We start from the raw sequence: 19,403 nt of genomic DNA, 5'->3' as shown, positions 1-19,403 counted from the left end.
TCCAACAGGTAGGGGCTTCTTTGTTCCTTGACTGAGGTTGGGTGTTTTCAAAGCTAATGTGCCTGTTTCTGTCATCCTAAGAGTCATAACACCCTCATTTAGGCCTCCAAGGCTGAGAGCACAAAAATTTTTCCCACGTGAAGATTTTGGGAAGGGAGAAGTGACTGAAATACAGAGGCCTTAAATACGACTCTCCCATCTCTCCTGACTGGACGATGTCTAAACACGTGCCCTCTGTCCATGACACCCCAAGGCTCCCAGTGTTCTCTCCACCTCAGATGCCCTTATATCTTACTTATCGTAAGACTGCAGGGGTCTCAAGTAAGTTCCCAGAAGTGACTGTAGTTCCTTCGCATAATCTCGTTCTGTTTCCAGAATATTTTGCAACACCTAGGGTGAGAGACAGAGCACTGAGAAGATCTTTGTACTAGCAAATTAGTCAAAAGAACATGACATCAGCTTCCAAGTCTGGAAAAGCATGGAAGTGTATTTTAAGTCCAGAAATTACATTTCTTAGTGCAGAACCCAGAACACTCAGGGAAGTCCTGGTGGTCAAATATTGAGATTTTACTTTGCAAACTTGGGGAGGCCTGGAAAGCAGGTGTTAAAGGCTGCACCAAGGATGGCTTCTGTGGCAGATCAAGCAGGGCACACCTCATTTGCCACTTCAGAGATGTAATGATCTGCTAATCCATCTCAGCAGCTGGTTTGTCTCTGGCTGCACAGCAGAAAAACACAGTGCCTGCACACTCCCAGTCAGGCACTCCAGTTTCTCAGTGTGGATAAGCTCTGGAGATAGCGGAGGTGGTTTCCAGCTCCCTGGACATACTGCCTCTGCTTTGCTTTGCTTGATATATATTTAGACATACTGATGAGCAGGATTCAGCTCCAGCACTGAGAGCCAGGGATACTCACATGAGGCATCTTCTCTCTCTCACACCACAGCCTGGACACAGAGGGCTATGGTAGCTGCCCTACTTTACCAGACCTCCTTGCTTTGGCAGCAATATGTAAAGGAGGGGATGTTTCCCCACCCCTTCTGCAGCAGCAATTCATGGCCTGGCAGGCTGCTCCAAAGCCAGGCCCAAAGCAGTTACAAAGCTGTGAGGACCATGAGCTGTGGCAGCTGCCCGTTCTCTGAGGGCTGCAGCTGCTGGCAGAGGCATAGGACAGGCACCGTGGGGTGTAACATCTCCAGCCAAAGCCAAGAAAGGGGCCAGAGCCCTGATTTTGCTTGCTTACACCATGACATTATCTCCCCATCTTTATCAACAGGAAATACTGTGCCTTCTGTCCCTGCATTGATCTGAAAGCTGCTACCTCTCCTTAATTATCTCAGTTGTCTACTTCAAGTCTCTACTTTTGATATCTTGCAGCCACTTCCCTTCGTGGTTTATTGTCTTAATGGCCTTGAATCAAGGGAATGTGAACAGCTGCATTTAAACACAGAGTCACATCCCCAGTTGTTACAAATTGCATCAATGATTTTTTAAGGGAAGGAGCTACTTCAGAAGATTAATAACATGGTACTTATTAAAAGGTATGATCAGCACTTTAAAACTTACCACAGGGTAATAATTCTTTGTCAGCTGAGTGTTTTCTAGCCCTTTTAATGCTTTGGGAGAGAGTGGTTTATCTGTACAAAAAAAAAAAAAAAAAAAAAAAGCCATGAACAAATTACAGTGCACAGCTCTCATTATTCCATCGGGAAAAGACACTGTCACATTATGTCCAGCAAATGTAACTTCACCCCTCTGACCACAAAACTTCAATTGCAGGGTTTGTTTCCCCATTTCAAAGAAAACTAGGATAAAACCAGTGGCATGCATGATACTGACAGTAGCCAAGCGAGTCACACCAGAAGCTTTGTGCAGCCCCTGCCAGCCAACGTCCAGGTTTGCTCCAAAATCCCTGGCAGCAGCCCAGTCAATGTTTGGAACTACAGTGATGCTTCACCTGGCCCACTAAATTCAGTTTTAAAACTGGCCGTCTGTCAGAAATTACAGATACTCTGTTTTTTTCCAGGTGATTCACAAGGCACTTGAAGCCAACCCCAATCAATCCTATCCCCACAGTCACTTGTGATGCAAAATCCTTCTCCGAATGAAGGTAGTTTAAATGAAAAGCTCACAAAACCCTGGAAATCAATTCTCATTCTGCATTTGATAAATCCCTGTGGATGCATCCAGCTTTGTACATATGTGCACACACACACACACGGACAAATCCCTGCTCCAATTTTCCTTCACTGAGGAATCCCCTTCCCTTCCAGCAGCATGGCTTTCCCAGCAACTCCATCCTCCCTCTGGACAGGGACAGGCAGGCAATGCAAGGCTGCCCCAGTCCTGGCCACACTGCGCATACTGAAACAGCTCTGTGCCACGTGGAGCAGCCAGGCTCTCCTGGCTCCTTGCAATTGCTCCCACAAGGCAATTACTTACACACTGATAGCAGGGGAGAAACTTGAGATTGATACATTTAGTCTCTTTATGTACTGTCTTAATATTGTCCTTGTAGTGCTTCCTGTCACCTCCAGCTAAAGGCTCAGAGGAGCTCAGCTCCACAGTTATTTCACAGAATCACAGAGTATTTCCTCCCAAAGGGCCCACCTAGGACACAGCAGAGGTACGGACACTGCTGAAAGACAAGTAACTCCATTCAGAGTGTGTCTGAAGTCTTACACTGTGGAGGTGGGAAAAGCAGCTCCCTGCTGGCTGCAGCCCCAGCAGCGCTCCTGGGGCAGGGAAGGTTTACTGATGGCCCCTCCCTCCTCACTTGCAATACAGACACATCTCCTGAGCACGCAGACACCAGGGCAATGAACCCTCCTGCCACATGAAATGGTGCTGAGAGAGGATCTGGAGGGAAAAGCTCTGCAGACAGAAAAATCTCATGGGCTCTTCCATCAGGATCTATGGGAGACTGGCCCTTCAGTGAGGTACTGTCATGTCATGCAGCTCCCATCTGATTTTCCCTTTAGGACTCAAGTTTGCTCTCCTTTGTTTAAAACATCTCTCTTCTCCCCTCACTGAGTTAATTAGTGATTCCTGAGTTGTGCCAGACAAGCCTTCAATCCCTGCTACTTCAATCCCTTCAACTTCCGGCTCCAGTTCAGACATCATTTCCCAGAGGGAAACAGTGGGAGATGAGATATCTTAACAATGATTTTTTCATTTAGAATCAAATAAAAACTGACCTCATTCTGAGCACTATATAGTGAAATTTTTTCCCCTCCTTTGCTTTATTTTTGCAAGAGTAGAAGAAAGGGTGTCTAACAGGGGCTGCACATGTTGCAGCTACTTCACAGACCCCTGCTGGCGTCTCAGTGTTTGAGGCCAGAGCAGATCCTGAGCCACAGAACCAGCACCAAGCACACAATTGGTCTCTGTCTATGGTAAGTGCTCAAGGCACACTAAGGAGTTAAGTTGCATTTTGCAAAAAAACACTTAATCTCACACAAATGCCTGGACAGGAGTGAACTGCTTGAATGAATGTGTAATGCCACAGGGCAGTTGGCCAGGGGCTTCACATCATCACCACCCTATGTCTGGGTACAACCACATGGCAGAAAATGTTAACGACACTCAAGACAAAGCTCAATAAAGACAGATGTCATCAGACAGATCATCCCCTCTCTCTTCCTTTCTCAATATTGCAGCAGAAGCATCTGGGGAAAAATGTACTCTGTGAAATCAACTATCACTTTTGGACCAAAACATTGACAATGGCCCTGTGGCCATGCAGTTTTCCACCGTTTTTCGGATTCCACACCGTGATGGTGAGCATCCATTCCACTGATGCCTGAAAAGCCAGGATCAAACACAAATACGTTGCCTGACCAAGGTCCCTAACAAAAAGCTAGTTCTGAGCTCAGACACTGGAATGACCTGACAGCTCTCTGGGACAAAGGGGACCCACATCCATCTCTGTCCTCATCCTCTGACAATATCCCTGCATCCATGCTGCTGGGGCTTGAGGGGAGAAAGAGAAAGGCACAATGTGCTGGGAAGAGGGTGAAGCAGCTCTCAAGCAATTAATCCGAAACACTGCGCTTTACCCTTCCATTCATCCTTCCATTAGCCCAGCTGCCTGAAGCACACAAAAAGTCCTTAATAAATAGCAGCAATTTCCCAAAGGCACAAGGGTCCTCACTGCATTATGCCAGTGTCATTCAATCAGCCCTTGAAGCAATTTGCTTACCGGTAGATTTGATTTCTCTGACGTAGTTGCTTGGGAACCAGCCTGTTTTTCCATTCAAGGTGCCTTCCCACCAGCCCCCTTCTTCAACTCGAGTGACATAAATAATGTCTCCTTTGTTAACAGAGAGTTCATCCTCATTGGTCTGCTTAAAATTGAACCTGGCCTTTACCACCAGCTGGTGACTGCCATTCTCGGTCATCTCCTAGCGAAAGAAATGTGGAAAAACATCAGTAAATAGTTAAAAAAAGCAGAAACATCTAGGACAAGCCATTGTTCTTCTCTGTTGTGACAGCTGTTTTCTCATTATTGCTCTGTATAACAACAAATAATATGTTGCTGTTGTGTAAACCCTCCCTACAGAGGACCACAAGGTCCCTCCCAAGCATTAATTTAGTTTTCCAGTGCAATGAGTGGCAGATAAGAATCACTCTTCTCATGTCACACAGAGAAACCCTGCAGTTTGGAGAAGCTGCAGGACTCTCTCTAGCTGAGACAGCAAACCCACGATGGAGATCAGGGGAGAACAACCTCTGGTGTTGACCCAGAGGTACCAATCATACTCCTCTACCCCCAAGGCCATCAAACCCACGATTACACATTAAATAAAGGGTACCACAGGCTTGGACCTCCGTAACACCCTCGCTGACTGTGAAGCTGTGCCGTTGGAGTCACTGTGGGGGTCTCCAGCCGCGGAGTTAGGAGAGGACAGATGTGAACATGGCCCTTTTGACAGCTGATCTGGGGAAACAAAACAACATCTGAGTTTTACTCAGCTGTCCACCATCCCTCCACATCACAGTAAAGCAAAGAGTAAAGCCTGTAAAGAGAACAGAAACAGGTCCCAACAGTTCAAAGAGCATCTATGAGAGCAAGACAGCAAATGCACGGCATCTGCAGTGTGGGTACTCCCAGTCAGCAGTGAGGGTGGTTTTCTGGGCTAGGATAACCCTTCCATCATGGAAGAAGTTGAATTGTACCCCAAGGAACTCCTAGGCTGCAAGCTCTGCAGCCACACATCCAATTGCAGTATTTCTTTGAAATCCCCCTTAAAACTCTAGAAAAGTAGAATAGTACTCAGTACTGTGATTTCCCACAGGGGGTGCTTCTGGGATCAAATGTTGAAGGTGTGTCAAAGTTTAGCTCTCCAGTGAGTACTCTTAGGTCACCTCTGCAGCTGCAGTGTGGGCTATCCCGCTGAGAGGGGAGGAATGCTGAACAGTTGGTCAACACAATCGGCTCCTCTATTTAGAGGAGTCCTTCTGGGTTCATCATCCAGCTGAAAGAGGTTAGGCACTACTTTGATTGCTGTTCATGGACCATTGCCATTAGTCATGTGAGAGAGGGATTCAAGCCATGCCAAAGAAGGACAGGAGTGTCATCCCCAGGAGATGAACTGCTCATGGAAAGGCTCAGATCATCCCAGCAGCTCCTGGAGCTGCCTCCTTCACACACTCAGAGCTCCTTGCTTTGCAAACCAGTCTCTAGGCTTGTTTTTCTCCCCACCTGATGCTGGAGGCAATGCTGCTGCTCTGACACATCTGTTTTTGTAATTAGTGATTTGTTTCTATATTAATATCAAAAAATTGCCAGAGGGTAAAAGGTTTCCTGGTCCTAACTATGCAGAGACTGAGTCAGTAGCCTTGTTGCTAAGAGCAGTTCCAGCTCTGGCAGATCTGGCAGCACTGAACCCCAGAATCCTGTTGGATGCTGGAGAGGTGTAAAAACATGGGATGCAAGCCACCCACTAATTCCCAGTACTTCACTGCTACTATACCTCACACCACCTTTCTGTGGCACTCAGATCACCTCCTTTCTGTGCCCCACGATGCTCAAAAGACACAACAACAGATACTATCATTTCAGTAAACTGTGAAGGACTTTTAAGATTGGTCTTGTAGCTTCTCTTAAGATTTTAGGACATTTCTGCATTCCAGTACTGCAGTTTTCCACCTGCAGTGGGGACCACACGTGTCCATGGACCTCGAAAGCAGAACAGAGTAGTCTGCAGGAATCCCTGTGCTGTGTGTGCAAGTCCCTGGACCATGTTTGGAGTTCTGCTTTGAAAACACTGCAGGAGGAGAGGGTGATACAGCCATAAAACATGTGCAGAAATCAGAAAAGACAAACTGCAAGGCTGCTTTTCCTCCATTCTCCTCCAGTCTGAATGTCAGCATGGAAAACTCATTCTGAAGGGGAAGTTTGGTAGGAGTTACAGGAACTCAGCTGGGCTTTTATTCTCCTCAGAGGATTTTTATTTCAATAGGAAAATACCTCATCCTTAGATTGGACCTGGAACAACACAAACTGTGAGTTCTTGGGGAAGGGACTTGCTTTGTCTCTCTCCTAACCCTTGCACAGTGGGGACCAGGTCCATGACTATGCCTGCCAGGTGCTGCTGCCTTACAAAGCCCAGCCATGCCATACTCACACAGCAACCTAGCCAGTCCGTGCTCCAGAGATGGACAACATCCATAGTAAACCTTGTGTGCTGTCAGTGAGTCAGTTTTCTCTCTTGTCCTGCTCATTACACAACTGCCTGACAACTGCACGGTGAATTCCCAGCTTTCTGGGATGTGGCAACTGCAAAATCCCTCCCCATGTAAAACCCACTTTGCCAACAGAGTGGGTTTTTCTCTCTGAAGTATCTTGCTATTTGAGCAGGAGTGGTTTTGGCTGCTCTTGGTGACTCACAGGCCAGGGGCGTGGCTGGCTGCCAGTGTGAGATATTCTTCCCCTGATCCCTTCTGAAAGGGAGGGCATAAATCCTGAGTCCAGACTTCACTTATTCAAGTCATCAGCCACAGTCGCAGGGAAATGACTCCATTACTGTAGATTTTATGACTCTCCCTGCCCCTCCCAATCTTCCAAAGCTTTTATAAATATCTGCAGCAACCTAGAAACAAATGTAAAACTGCCTTTGACAGTTTGGCAGGGAAGTGTATCATTTATATCGCATCATGACAGTGTCCTATTTTATGCCTGGTCCAGCACAGAACACTGCTGCCATATGTTGCTTAAACTATGGTTAAAATAGCTGGGTTTTCTGCTCGCATTCCTACGCTATTTTTGGCAGATGAGCCTTGTCTGATCCAGCACAGCTGGTTTTCCTCCTCTGCCCTCTCTTGCAGACAAAAAGCATCAATCATCTGTATTGCTGTGTTTTGATGGACAGCTGCTGAACTACAAGTATATCCACTGCAAATGATGCCTCCAGTTACTTACATAGAAAGATCCATGAAGACACAAGGATTTGGACTTCAAATGGATGCTCAGAAATACATTCCCACAACCTTTCCTTAGCTGACACCTACTTCCCTCTGCCTCCAACCAGGATGTTGGGATGCAGCAGTCCTGCAGGTGCTGGGATGTGCAGGCATGTCAGAGCCTTGGCGACAGCAGCAACTGCAGCAGCTGGTACCAGGCTTACCCTGATGCTCTGTTCTGCCTGTGGCCTCTGGCAAAACAAACTGGACCATCTGCAGTGGCAGTTTGTAGGACACAGTCTCCTGCTCCTCGGGAATTTGGCTAAGCCACCAAAAAGTAAATGTTTGAGACACGTATTTATTTTACCCTGTACTTTTCCCAAGGGTGCTCTCTGCCTGAGCAGCTAATTATATAATTAGCAGGCATTGCGCTTTTTAACATTTAAACACTGAAAGCATATGTTCAAACAGATGTTTGCCATGAAACCAAGAGGATCCCAGCTTTTCTATAGCCCCATCAGTAACATATGACAGGAACTATTCCCCAGCAAAGCCCTGTCCCAGGCTGAGCTGGCACATTGGTGGCTGGAAGTATGCAGCTGGGGCTGTAAACAAGGGGATGAATGTGAAAATGGCATTGCAGCCTTGCCACCCTGTCAGCACAGACCCCATCACACCCCTCCAGTTCAGCAACAGGCAAGGACTGTTTGCTTTCAGATTAATGAAGCAAATATCAATCATAACAGCAGCATTTGCAGAGGTTGCTCCCAGTCAAGTTAACCTACATTTTATATCCCCCATCACACTGAACTGCAAGAGCTTCTACACAGGGTCAGCAGGTGCTGTTGGTAATTGAGGAGGTGCTGAGGCAGAATTCCCATTCCCAAACTTCTACAGAGTGAGCTGTCAGCAGAGCTGAGTCCTGGCTGCAGAATAGCATCCTCAGAACCTGAATTTCTTCAGAACAGCATTATACACAGACACACACATACACACATATGGACAAATCATAGGGGGTAGGAGGGGGTTTACAAATATATACTATTATTGTTATACATTATATATTATTATTACACATATTATGATATATGTTGATGTACAATATATGCACGGTAATTAATACACCAGTTTATATAATGTATAGACATAATGCAGTAAGCCAAAAGAAAAGCCTTCCCATGAGAGGAAAGTAATGAGTTTTCATTTTGAAATTTCCTCCTTTAAACCATCTCAAATGTAACCTGTAAGCAGGAAATGGAACTCTTCTCCTGGTGCTGGACTTTGGTGGGTGTGCAGGAGTCTATCTTAACACACCTGTATGACAGGAGGCTGGGAACTCTTCCCAGCACCAGGCAGACCTGCTCCTCATCATCTCAGAAAAGAGACTCTGTTCCTCTCACCCCTCCCCAGAGCACCACTGTGCCATCACCCCCCCACCCTCCACCACTGAACTTCTCCTTTCACAGACCATGCTACTGAATATCATTTTAAAGTAATCTGTAGGGAACAGCTACATATCTGGGATGGAATCAGGATAAGGTGATTTGTTTTGCTTCGGCAGCCTACTCCTGCTCCCAGGGATACAGGACAAGCCACCAGCTTGCTTCCCAGATCCAGGAGCTACTCCATGGAGCCAGGGAGAGGAGAGAGAGAAAAACATCAATACAATTGACTGAGCAGCTAGCAACAACATTTATTTTGACATTCAGGAAAGGTATTATGCAGGTGAAGCTGTTTTTCTCTTCAGCTTTAAAACACACTCTTTAAAATCTGATATTTGCATTTTGGGAGGTGCATGTTCATTTACATTGAGGATCCCTTATGCTGACCTACTTTGAGGCCCCTTAATACTTAATGTTCAAAACTAAGCAGAGGTCCCTCAGTGTAAAGTGATAGTTGAGCTCTGCAGAGTTCACACAGCAACTCTGAAACATCACATTTTAACCCAGAGTTGGCAGAAGCCTGAAATGTCAATCCCGCCATCAGTGCTAGCAGCACAATTTGACAAACCTCCAGAAACCACCATAAAGTAAGAATTAACCTAAATTAAAAACCAGCCCTGCATACACACAAGAAATAGTTTGAAAGGACAACAGAAGAACCCCTTTTTTCTTACCTTCAGTAGCCTTATTTACAGCTGTTAATGTGCTCAGGACCTTGGAGAACTGATCTCCAGTGTACAAATCATGTGGATCAAACACCTGTGAAAGATGAAATCAGTCAGTTGAGCCCAAAACATCTCACACTGGCTGCTGGAGCCGCCCATGGTGCTGGAGGGTGACAGTGAGGATTAGGCAGTCCCTATGTCTCTGCAGGGAAAGGGTGATCATTCAGGGCTGACAAGTCCCATTTCCTTTACAGCTAAAGAATTCCTGGGGCACCGCTGGCAGGCAGCGTGGGAAGGGCAGGGGAACCCAGAAGCATTTGGAGTGTAAGGCTGGGAACAGGGAAGGAATCAGTGCTGTTTGCAGAGCAGAGACTCCTCTGAAAATCACCGAGAAGGTTATTGCTGGCCTTGAGGGAAAGAAAGATTTTGTCGCTATTTTTGTTATCGAAAGCTGAAGAGATTGAGGCTGTACGTACAGATCTATGTATCGACACACACATATTTTCCACAGGAGAATTAACACACATGGAATTTTCTGCTATTGCAATATATAGTATATTTACACTTTTTTACAGGAAGGCAAACCCAGTTATCTCATATACAAAAATTTCACCCTAAAGAATTTTGTGTTGCTAGTCCTCAATGCTGAAACAGAAATGCATGGTTAGCAAGGGCTTATTTTCCATGACTAATAACCTGAACCTTGTACACTTCAGAAATTACCACCAGTACAGGTGGTAAGGGGCAGTTTGAGTTTCCAAAACACTTCAACCCTCTCTAACACCCAAAAAATGCTCTAAATTTCATACAGACTGTACAAATCCTACCATTAATGAAGCAAAGATAAGAGTTACAAAAAGTCCTTCTCGTTGGTACCACCATGGCACCATCTGGTAATCCCCAAATACATGCTGCAGATCGAGACCACAGATACACAACTCCAATGAACAAGAAAGATGATTTTAAATCTCTCCTGGCAGACACCATCTAATTACAAACAGTTCCAACACACTAAAGAGTGTATCCTGCTAAATAAGGACACAAGTCTTAATTACCTTTAGGCTAGTACTGCCCTTTAAAACAGCCCTTTCTTGCTTTCCACACAGAGCTCCTTAAGTACGGTTGGCATATTTCAAATAGGAAGGGGACTGTCGTCTCTCACAGTCCTGGATGCTTGCGGCATCTCCTCCTCTTAACAGACACACCAGAGCAGCACCAAAGTCCAACACGGACAGTACGAAGGCTGTTCTTTGTTGAGAATATGTTTTCAGATTGACTCAGCGACTCAATACTGTGAGACATGTTTTACCCTAAAGAAATTTAATCCATGCTTAGCATGGGGACAGTTTGTTGTCATTACAAACATTTAAACCTGTAGCTCCACAGCTCCAATCGCATCTACTGCTCTGCACATTCCAGGGACATACTCACCTACCTTGGGCTGTTTCTGAGCTGATCTATCACCTGCACTCACTTGGGTTTGCTCCTTTGGACCATGCAAGTCCCATCCCCTCTGCCAGCTGGTGCATGGAACCAGTTTTCCTGCCCTGCAGTTACAGTGCCATGCAAGCATAGCCTTCAGCCCTAAGCAGTGACATTCCCATCTCCGTGGAAAGGGAGATGGTAACAGAGAGGCCAGACGTGTGCTGACCCCAGTGGCAGCTGCTGGAGCATGGGACCTTACACTTGCACAAGAGGAAAGTAAACAGCCAGGCTGGGTTGTTTGCATGCATCTCTCTGGTGTGTCATTTTCTCATCCACATCCTTTTTCTTCCACTTCAGTAATTCCAGAAAAATAAAGTTCTGCCTTGAATTAACACCTTTTTTTCCTAAGGAGCAAAGTAGTAAAATAGATCCCAAATCCTTCAATGCAGAGAATAATGCTGTAACCTCAGAGTCATCAGGCTGACAAAGTCCAGATGAAAATGGGAGGAAGAAAGATATGCAAAAAAATTCTAGCACAAAAGCAAGTAATAACATTTAGAACTTGTTCATGGGGAAATTTTCTGGAACAGCTACTGTGGAACAGTGGCTATGTGAGGTCAGCTACTGTAATGTAAATATACTCTGCATCTCATTTCCAGAATAAATTCCTCATACAGAAAAGTCCTCATTTATGAGCTAAAATTTACTTTTTCCAGCACAATCCATTGATAATTCCATTCATAGCTAAAAGACAAGCTGCAGCTAGAAGATAAATAGAGGCAGAAAAGGCTTTTTCACTTCCAACACATGGAAGGATCAGGTGTATGTAACTAAAACCGCATTTAAATCTACACCTGTCATCTGAGGATCTCCATTAAAAAGCTATTCTCACTTCCAGAATCACAGACGGCAGCTCCCCTCGGTAAAACACTCTGGCTGTTTCCGTCAAGCATCGCACCGGGCAAGAGAAGCCCTGCACTGCCGCACCGCCAGCCTCCGCCATAGGCAGCGAGGGGATGAGCAGGAGCCGGTGCTTCGCGACCAGAAGAGCGCCCGGCTCTTCGGGAAACACGAGAATAGGGGACCCAATTGCGGTGCGGGTGCGGCTAGCAAGTTATCAGCACCAAAAATCCCAGTCCCGCGACGGGAAGCACAGAAAAGTTAGGGAAAGCGGGGTTGTGTTCCAAGTCCGAGCTGTTCACAGCTGGACAACCCCCAGCCGGGTGTCAAGCCCGAAGCCCGGCGCGGCCGCGACCCCTCCAAACCCGAACACGGGCGCAAGAGCCGCCCGTTCCCCAGCGATGCGGCGCTTCGGGCGCTCGCTGACCCGGCTGCTCCCCCTGGACCAGCCTCTGCCTCCAGCGGGAGCGGCGGCGCGGCCGGAGCTCCGCCAGCATCGGCGAGACAGAGCCGGGCGGGCGGCGGGAGCGCCGCTGCCCCGCGGAGCACCCGGAGCGCAGCCACCGCTCCGTCTCCGGGTGCTCGGCTCGAGTGCCGCGGTGCCGTCCCCTCCTTCAGCGGGGACACCCGCGGGAGCTGCCCGGAGACACCCGCGCCGAGGGCTGGGACAGCCGCGGGGACCCACGGCGGCGGTCGGTACTCACGGCGGCGGGCGGGCGGGCGCGCAGCCCCGGGGCATGGCGGCAGCGCGGCCGGTGCTGCGGAGCGGCCGCTGCGGCTCTGACCCGGAGCCGGATCGCGGCGCGGAGAAGGGAAGAGAAGGGAAGGGGAAGTGACAGGCGGCGCCGCCGCCCCGCTCCGCCCCGCCGCTCGCTGCGGGACGCGGCGCGGCCGTGCGGCCGCAGCTCCCTCCGCCGGCCGCGGGCCGGAGGCACCGGGAGACCCCCGGAAGAGAAGGAAGCGGATAGCAAAGAGCAAAGAGATGGGAAAGGGAAGAAGAGAAAGGCCGGAGGTGGGGAGGAGGAAGGAAAGGGAAAGGGGACGGCAAAAATCAGGGAGGGGAAGGGGAAAGGTGGGAGGGAAAGGGAAAAAGTGAATTAGAAGAGAGGGAAAAGGAAAAGGGAAAAAAAGATGGAGATAAAAGAAAGAGGGAAAAGCAGGAAAAGAAAAATTTAAAAGGACAGGAAAGAATAGAACAGGAAAGGAATACCCATACTATTGGAATAGTAATTGCAGCAGGTTTGCACCACTGTGAAGAGAAACACTGCAGAAGGGTCCATAGATGAGGCACAGTTCATTTGAGGCAGTGAGACGTGTCCTCTTCTGCCTGTGCTCATCTGTTTGGGGAACATTCTCCTGCAGGGAACAGGAAAATCCCCAGATACTTCAGCACACCAGCAGGCTGCAGTGTGGACAGGGAATGGAGCACTGCACTGATACCCAGGGTGAAGCCCAGCTGTCCCAAGCCCATGCAGGAACAGCCCACACACCTGGAGCCAGGGGTCTCTGGTACACTGGGTCACTCTTAACTGCAGACAGACCCATTCTCCAGTGCTTGTGCTGGTTGGTGCTGGGCAGGAGCTCTTGCTTCTGACGCTATCCAGCTAGGAGAGGTATCAGCACTTCACTTTGGAGTGAAGCCAAAGCAGAGCAGGTTTTGTGAGAGCATGGATGGAGAGCTAAAAGGGTGATTATTTCTCACCTGCTCTCTTACACCTTCAATCCAGGTAGTTTGTTGGAGGTTGAAGGCACCTCCAACAGCACAAATAACCTCTGTGCTGCCTGTGATGGTAATTGCCCTCTGCATACTCTGTGATTGTTCTGGACAGCCAGGTTTAATCCAGCTATTGATTTATCTTGCGTATACTGTTCTTAGTTCACAAAATTCAGACCTTGCCAGAAGTTTTGTAGTCGTATTAACAATATAATGTGGCTGATGAATGAAGGTCTTGTGCTTCTTCACTACAAATGATGCTTAGGTATTGATCAGCTGTTGTTATATGCACACTGGTGTCAAGAGCAAAAGCAAAGTTCCCATTTTTGTCCTCAAGCACAAGCTAGGCCAGGAGCCTTTTATGATTTTTCTCTTTTGTCATGATCTCTTCCCTGTCTCTTCTACACTAGACTCCACCTGGCTGTCAGGACAGAACCCTTTGTTGTCCACTTTCCACCTCAACCCACCTGCATCCAGCTGGCATTGCCTTAGCAATGCTCACTCACTGGACCAGCCCTTGGGTCAGATAGACAGCTCAGATGTTGAAGCCAGATTGTAAATGAAGCACATTCAGGATTTCTGCACTGCTCCTCAGTCCAAATAATGAAAGAATCCTCTAAGGACACTTAAGCTCCAATGAAGTGCCCATGTCTTTTGCCTAGTCCTTTGCCTCAGCAGAGCTGAGTTGACTGATATTCTTATATCCTGGATCAAATTCTAGCACTGAAAAGCTGTTGGAAAGTTTTGGACACAGTCTCATTATTTCACCTCATTACAACACTTGCCTGGTTAGAAGGATGGAGTGATTCCCCTGCTTGCCATCTCTTTTAGGACTAACACACGTGAAACAGTAAAAGATTTCAGGCTTCAGTCCTGGGCTGCAGCTAAGGAACAGTTTTGTTATTTATGCTTTGCCATGAGGTGGATTCTTCCAGCTCACACCTCCGGCCTGTAGAATGGCTTCAACTTAATGGAGCCAGCTCATAGCAGGAAGGTCAGAGTGTCCATCTATCCCTATGTCCAAATGTTTCACTGCTCCTGTAAAACAACCGAAGTTGTTGTTTGCCTCACTGTGTCTTTCTTTCACTTCCTGAGTTACCAGGACAACAAAGGGTAGGAGGGAAGTGCATATATGTAGCTCTGAAAAAGTAACCTCTATGCATTCCCTCCTACTGGGAAAGACTGGCAAGCAGTGTCTCTGTTCAGTGGGAGGTGGGACTTGAGTTTCCACCAAAAGCTGCTGGAAACCCTACCTTCCACACTGACCACCCTTCCTGCATGCTGGCAATGTCCAATGAAGTGGAGTATTCCATGGCAGCTGCACAAACACCCATGACAAAAGCAAATGGAAGGCAGAGTACAATTAAGCCAAAGGATGCCAGGACGGCATGCTAATGTCATGTTTGAGATTCCCCAGAATGAGGCCCTTTTCTACAAGTCAGCACCCAGAAAATAAGTCGTGAACTCTCATTTTCCTCAGAATACCCTCTTTTGTTCACATCTGCAGCAGGAACAGAATATTTGACCTTAACATACCCTTGTCAGTCTCACGACAGAAGTGGCTCAGGTCCAGCCCTAGGGTACTTCTTCATATCTAAGGAGCAAGAGTTCACTGTGGCATTTGGAGGAGGACAGAAATTGAGAACCACTGGGGTTTCATTTTCATTTCCATGGTTTGGGTAAGCAGCAGGATGGCTCTCACAGAATTCAAATGTACTAAGCCCAGACCTTTTGTGATGTTACCCTTTCCTCAGGCTACGTTGCTGAGACAGAACAGAACACTATTCTGTGCTCATCTTCCTTTTACCTAATACCTGATCACTGCAACTTAAATGCTGATAGATCTTGGAAGCAGAACGTTCTCTGCCTGTTCTGATGCTCCAGACATGCTTTCAGAGTAAATGTGATGCAGTAAATCACCTCCTAAAGGGCAATGGCCCTTTCCAAGGCAAACTAGGGATCAGGCTTGAGGGAGGATCACCCATAGGAATGCTGCTTAGAGTCTCCTTGTCAAAATGTTCCAAATAGAGCAGCTTTTAGAAGGAACAGATGGCAGAGGCTTTGCCTGAGAGGACTCAGAAAAGCTGGCAACATGGGAGAAGAGTCGGAAGGAAGCATAAGCACTCTGCCTGTGTCATGTCTTGCCCACCATCTCAGCTGTCCTACCTTGAGCCTTCTTCTGCATGAGGCTACAGAGGAGTTAGGAAGAAGCAAAATTAATGAATTAATGTTTTCACTTGGTGCTCTAATAAAACAATATTTTGGAAAAGGAAAAAAAAAAAAAAAAGAAGAAATTGTTGTCATTTCACTGCAAAATTTAAACTCTAACTAGAGAAGTTCGAGTTTTATTCCAGCTTTTGAAGTCTCCTCTCACAGCAAACAGGAGAGGCACACATGAGCATAAGGGAAGCTACTGAAGGTTCAGAATATTTCAAAGATGAAGTGGGTTATAAATCAGAAGAAAAAAGAAGCCAGAAACCTTGAAATTATTAAAGCCAAGGAAGAAAAGGCACATGGAAGATCAGAGGAACACCTAGAGGTGGACACGCCATGTTGCCTGTTCTGAGTAGCTGAAAATTGTGGAGTGTGACTGCAGTATTGCAGAATGAGCTTCAAAGCTATGAGATGGCACTGCACAACAGGTGAGGACTGTTCCCCTGTCCTTTTAGATGTTTAAGATTCCCATTTCTAAAAATACCTTCCACCACAACCATTTTATTATTAGTTTGCAAATAGAAAACTAAACTCAGAAAAATGAAGGAAATCACATGGTCAGTACCAGAAGACTGGCAACAACTGATTTCTGATGCAATAGGCCTTCAGGGATTATAAATCTCTCTCTCTATATATGTATGCTCTTAAGACTGTGCTGCTGCAGCAGGCTCCAAGAAATGCATCACTGGGCAACAAAAGACCACGGAGACAGTTCTGGAATGAGCACATTTTCATGCTTCTTAGCTAAGAAGCTCTAAAGGGAAGAAAGGCCCTTTTCTTGTTTAGACCTTCAAAGGAAAAAATGCAGGAACGGAGCTATTGTGGGTTGGACTTTTCTCACTGTGGTGCATGAAAACTCTGTATAATGCCCAAGGATTCTGTCCCTGCTTCTGGCAGACTTGTCTTCAGAATTATTTTTTTTTTTCCATAATCTTGAGCCTATTTCAAAAAACATAGTTGCAACAGCAGGTTGGTGTTTTTTTTTTTTTTTTTTTTGTTTTTTTTTTTTTTTGTTTTTTTTTTGGTTTTTTTTTTTTTTTTTTACTGTAGGAATTTAAGTGTGACACAAAAGTCCTTAGATAGTAAAAAATTTGATGGCAAAATTAATTGAACTCTGAAGTGATTCATTTAGAATCTGATTTTGCAAATATGAGCTATGGTTAAGCATAAGAGACTACACAGGATCAGGAACAGCCACAAGAAAAGTATCTTTTCACTTCATTAGGATTATTGTTTTGTGTAAGGAACAATTTAAGATTCTGTTTGGCAGAATCTTACACAACAGTTGCAGGGGACGAAAAAATAGTGCAGTATTAAGAATACTTCACCTTCCCATGAAAGCAGGGCTAAAACCCGCAATTCCTTCTAATAATGAAAAAAAAAAGATTAAGAACAGGTCCAAGTTGAAGTTTGTTTAGACAGACCTCCTGTTATTGCTGCATGTTTTGTCTCAAAAGATGAAAATCTGTTAAGCTTACAGTTAATACACTGTTTCCAAATTACCCAGACTAAGTATTAAATCATCCATGCTCTGATTTATGTCATTAATACAAAAGATGACAAATTGATACCAGCTTTTTCCATCTGATATCTGGCTTCCTTTGAGAAGGCTGATCAAATTGGCATGTTACAATAAAAGAAAGGATCTAACTTGACTTACCTCCACTTTCAGAAGTGTGCAGCCTTTCAAGAACTCTTGAATATTACTGATGCAATCAGCTTCATTTTTAGGCTCCAGGCAATACTAAAGAAAGAAAATCCACTGATCTCATTGCATTGCCTGTACTGAGAAGGCCTGCATGAATATTGACATGTGCCTTTTATACTGAATTAGGGAAGCTTCTTCAGAGGGCGGATGGGGGTGGCAGGCAAGCTGTTGAAGCAGGAAGAAAGCCACTGGAGGAAGTGATGCACACACAGAAACTGTCGGCATCTTGTTTTGAATGCCAGCATACGACAGTGCCCTAAGTGACAGTGGGAGATTGATGACCTTTAACAACATGCTGCCCTGAACCACCACAAGAAAGAAAAAGATAAGGAGCTAGCAAAACTGAATTCTGCATAATGAAAGGCTCCTTTTTCATAGGGTGGAGAACCTGTTGTGTGGTTGCTTTTTTAAAAGCTTCTCTTCTGTGTTGCCAGTTCCTATCTCTCATTGGACTCCTTCCCTTTTTTTCTCCTTCAGATTCTTATCACACTTCTGGACTGTGAATACACGCCTTGTCAAACTGTAACAGGAGGTATTCACATGGCTTCAGTATGAACACATTTGCTGGTCTTGGGACAGACCAAATGGCACAGATGCAAGTGTTATTTGCTTATTCCTGCTCCAATCTGCTTCTCCAGTGCATTTCCCAACTAACAAAGCATTTTGCAGTAAGAGTTCTGAAAGAGTGAATGTATTTACAGTTGTAATTAATTATGTAATTATGTATTAATGATGTAAATACTGATACACTGTATATCCTTCTATTTAAAATCAAGATATTCTGATCTCTGGTAGGCCAAGTATTTCCTGCCACTGACTGAACATGGGTAAGTGAGTCAACTGCAGCCTTGCAGGGTTTTTTCCTGGATGTAGAAACAAAATCAAAGAACCAAAGCTACAATCATACTTGGCTCTCAATTAGAAACTTAAATGTAAAACACCTCTCTCTGAAGCTCCTTACTCCTCTCACCGGTTAATAGACCTCAGAATGCCCAGGGCAGGGTTCCACTGAGCAGGGCTCTGTCTCAGCATAGTGAAACACATCAGAAAGCATTACCTTTTCTGCAGATCCCGGAAGAAGCCGATTAATGAGTTTGCAAAGCACAGTTCCATCTTTCAGAGAAGTTTTCAGGAACCCCTCTGGATCATCCAGTATTTTCTTAGGGGAATTTAAGACTCCTAGTGAAATAAGCCATGTTACAACCTGTTCTTCTGGATTCATGGTGGAGAGCTCTGCTGCCAGAGCTGTTCCTCTGTACAACAGTGCACTGGAACCCACATCCGTGATTACATCTTCCTGCTGCTGCAACTCAAGTGTGAAACTACTTTTTTTTTTTTTTTTTTGGCTTGCTACAGAAACCAAATCTTAGGAACTAAAAGAAGTTACTCTAAGGTACAAAACTGTTGTCAAAATTAAATAGTTTCTAGCACTCAGCAGGAGACAGAGAAAACAGATTGTTAAGTACATCTTTGCAAAATTATTGAAAATGCAAGTATTTTATATGAATAGTTATTACACCAAAAATATTTCACATAGGGACTTCCTCCTTGTGGCAGCTGGCACCCTATCACCTAATAAATTTGGTCTGATCTTAAGGTTATTGCCCAAAGAAATAAATTTCTTAATACTGTAAATAACAATGTATTTCCAGTGTTAAAACAGAATTCACAATGTTGATATTTTGGAGGAATGTAGGACTAAATACAGATCTTCAACTTTATGTGGCAAACCTAGTTATTAAAATTGCCTTTTACAGTAGTTTTCTATTTTCCATTGTCTGATTTTTGAAAATAAGTTCTGATCATGCATTTTACACATAAATAATGCCCCTCTTCAACTGCTGTGTAGAAGTCCACATATAATCCAAAATGGTTATTTAGAAGATGATCATCTCTCAAAACAATTATCTGGGTAACTTCAAGAAGGTCAGA

General features: G+C 45.5%; 1 protein-coding gene across 8 annotated transcripts in view; it reads right to left on the bottom strand.

Moving 5' to 3' along the window:
* Positions 1 to 18,732, bottom strand: part of ARHGEF6 (Rac/Cdc42 guanine nucleotide exchange factor 6) — a 38,808-nt gene extending 20,076 nt beyond the window's left edge. For 5 of the 8 annotated variants that reach the window (XR_008433423.1, XM_053955710.1, XM_053955712.1 and 2 more), the window contains exons 1-5: positions 8,189 to 8,317; positions 4,814 to 4,938; positions 4,201 to 4,402; positions 1,566 to 1,636; positions 296 to 390 (exon numbers count right to left, since the gene is read on the bottom strand). Coding sequence is in view for 7 of the 8 variants with exons in the window: in XM_053955710.1 (XP_053811685.1) it covers positions 296 to 390; positions 1,566 to 1,636; positions 4,201 to 4,402; positions 4,814 to 4,938; positions 8,189 to 8,204 (509 nt within the window). In the remaining variant the exon portion in view is untranslated. Of the gene's footprint in view, positions 1 to 295; positions 391 to 1,565; positions 1,637 to 4,200; positions 4,403 to 4,813; positions 4,939 to 8,188; positions 8,318 to 9,519; positions 9,605 to 12,539; positions 12,619 to 17,423; positions 17,508 to 18,528 lie in introns of those variants that run through there. The other 3 variants (XM_053955717.1, XM_053955716.1, XM_053955714.1) reach the window with 3 other exon arrangements.
* Between the last annotated feature and the right edge of the window lie 671 nt (positions 18,733 to 19,403).

Source organism: Vidua chalybeata, chromosome 14, assembly GCF_026979565.1.
Source record: "Vidua chalybeata isolate OUT-0048 chromosome 14, bVidCha1 merged haplotype, whole genome shotgun sequence".
NCBI lineage: Eukaryota > Metazoa > Chordata > Aves > Passeriformes > Viduidae > Vidua > Vidua chalybeata.
Note: the sequence above shows the minus strand (reverse complement) of the source record. Positions and strands in the feature narration are given on the sequence as shown.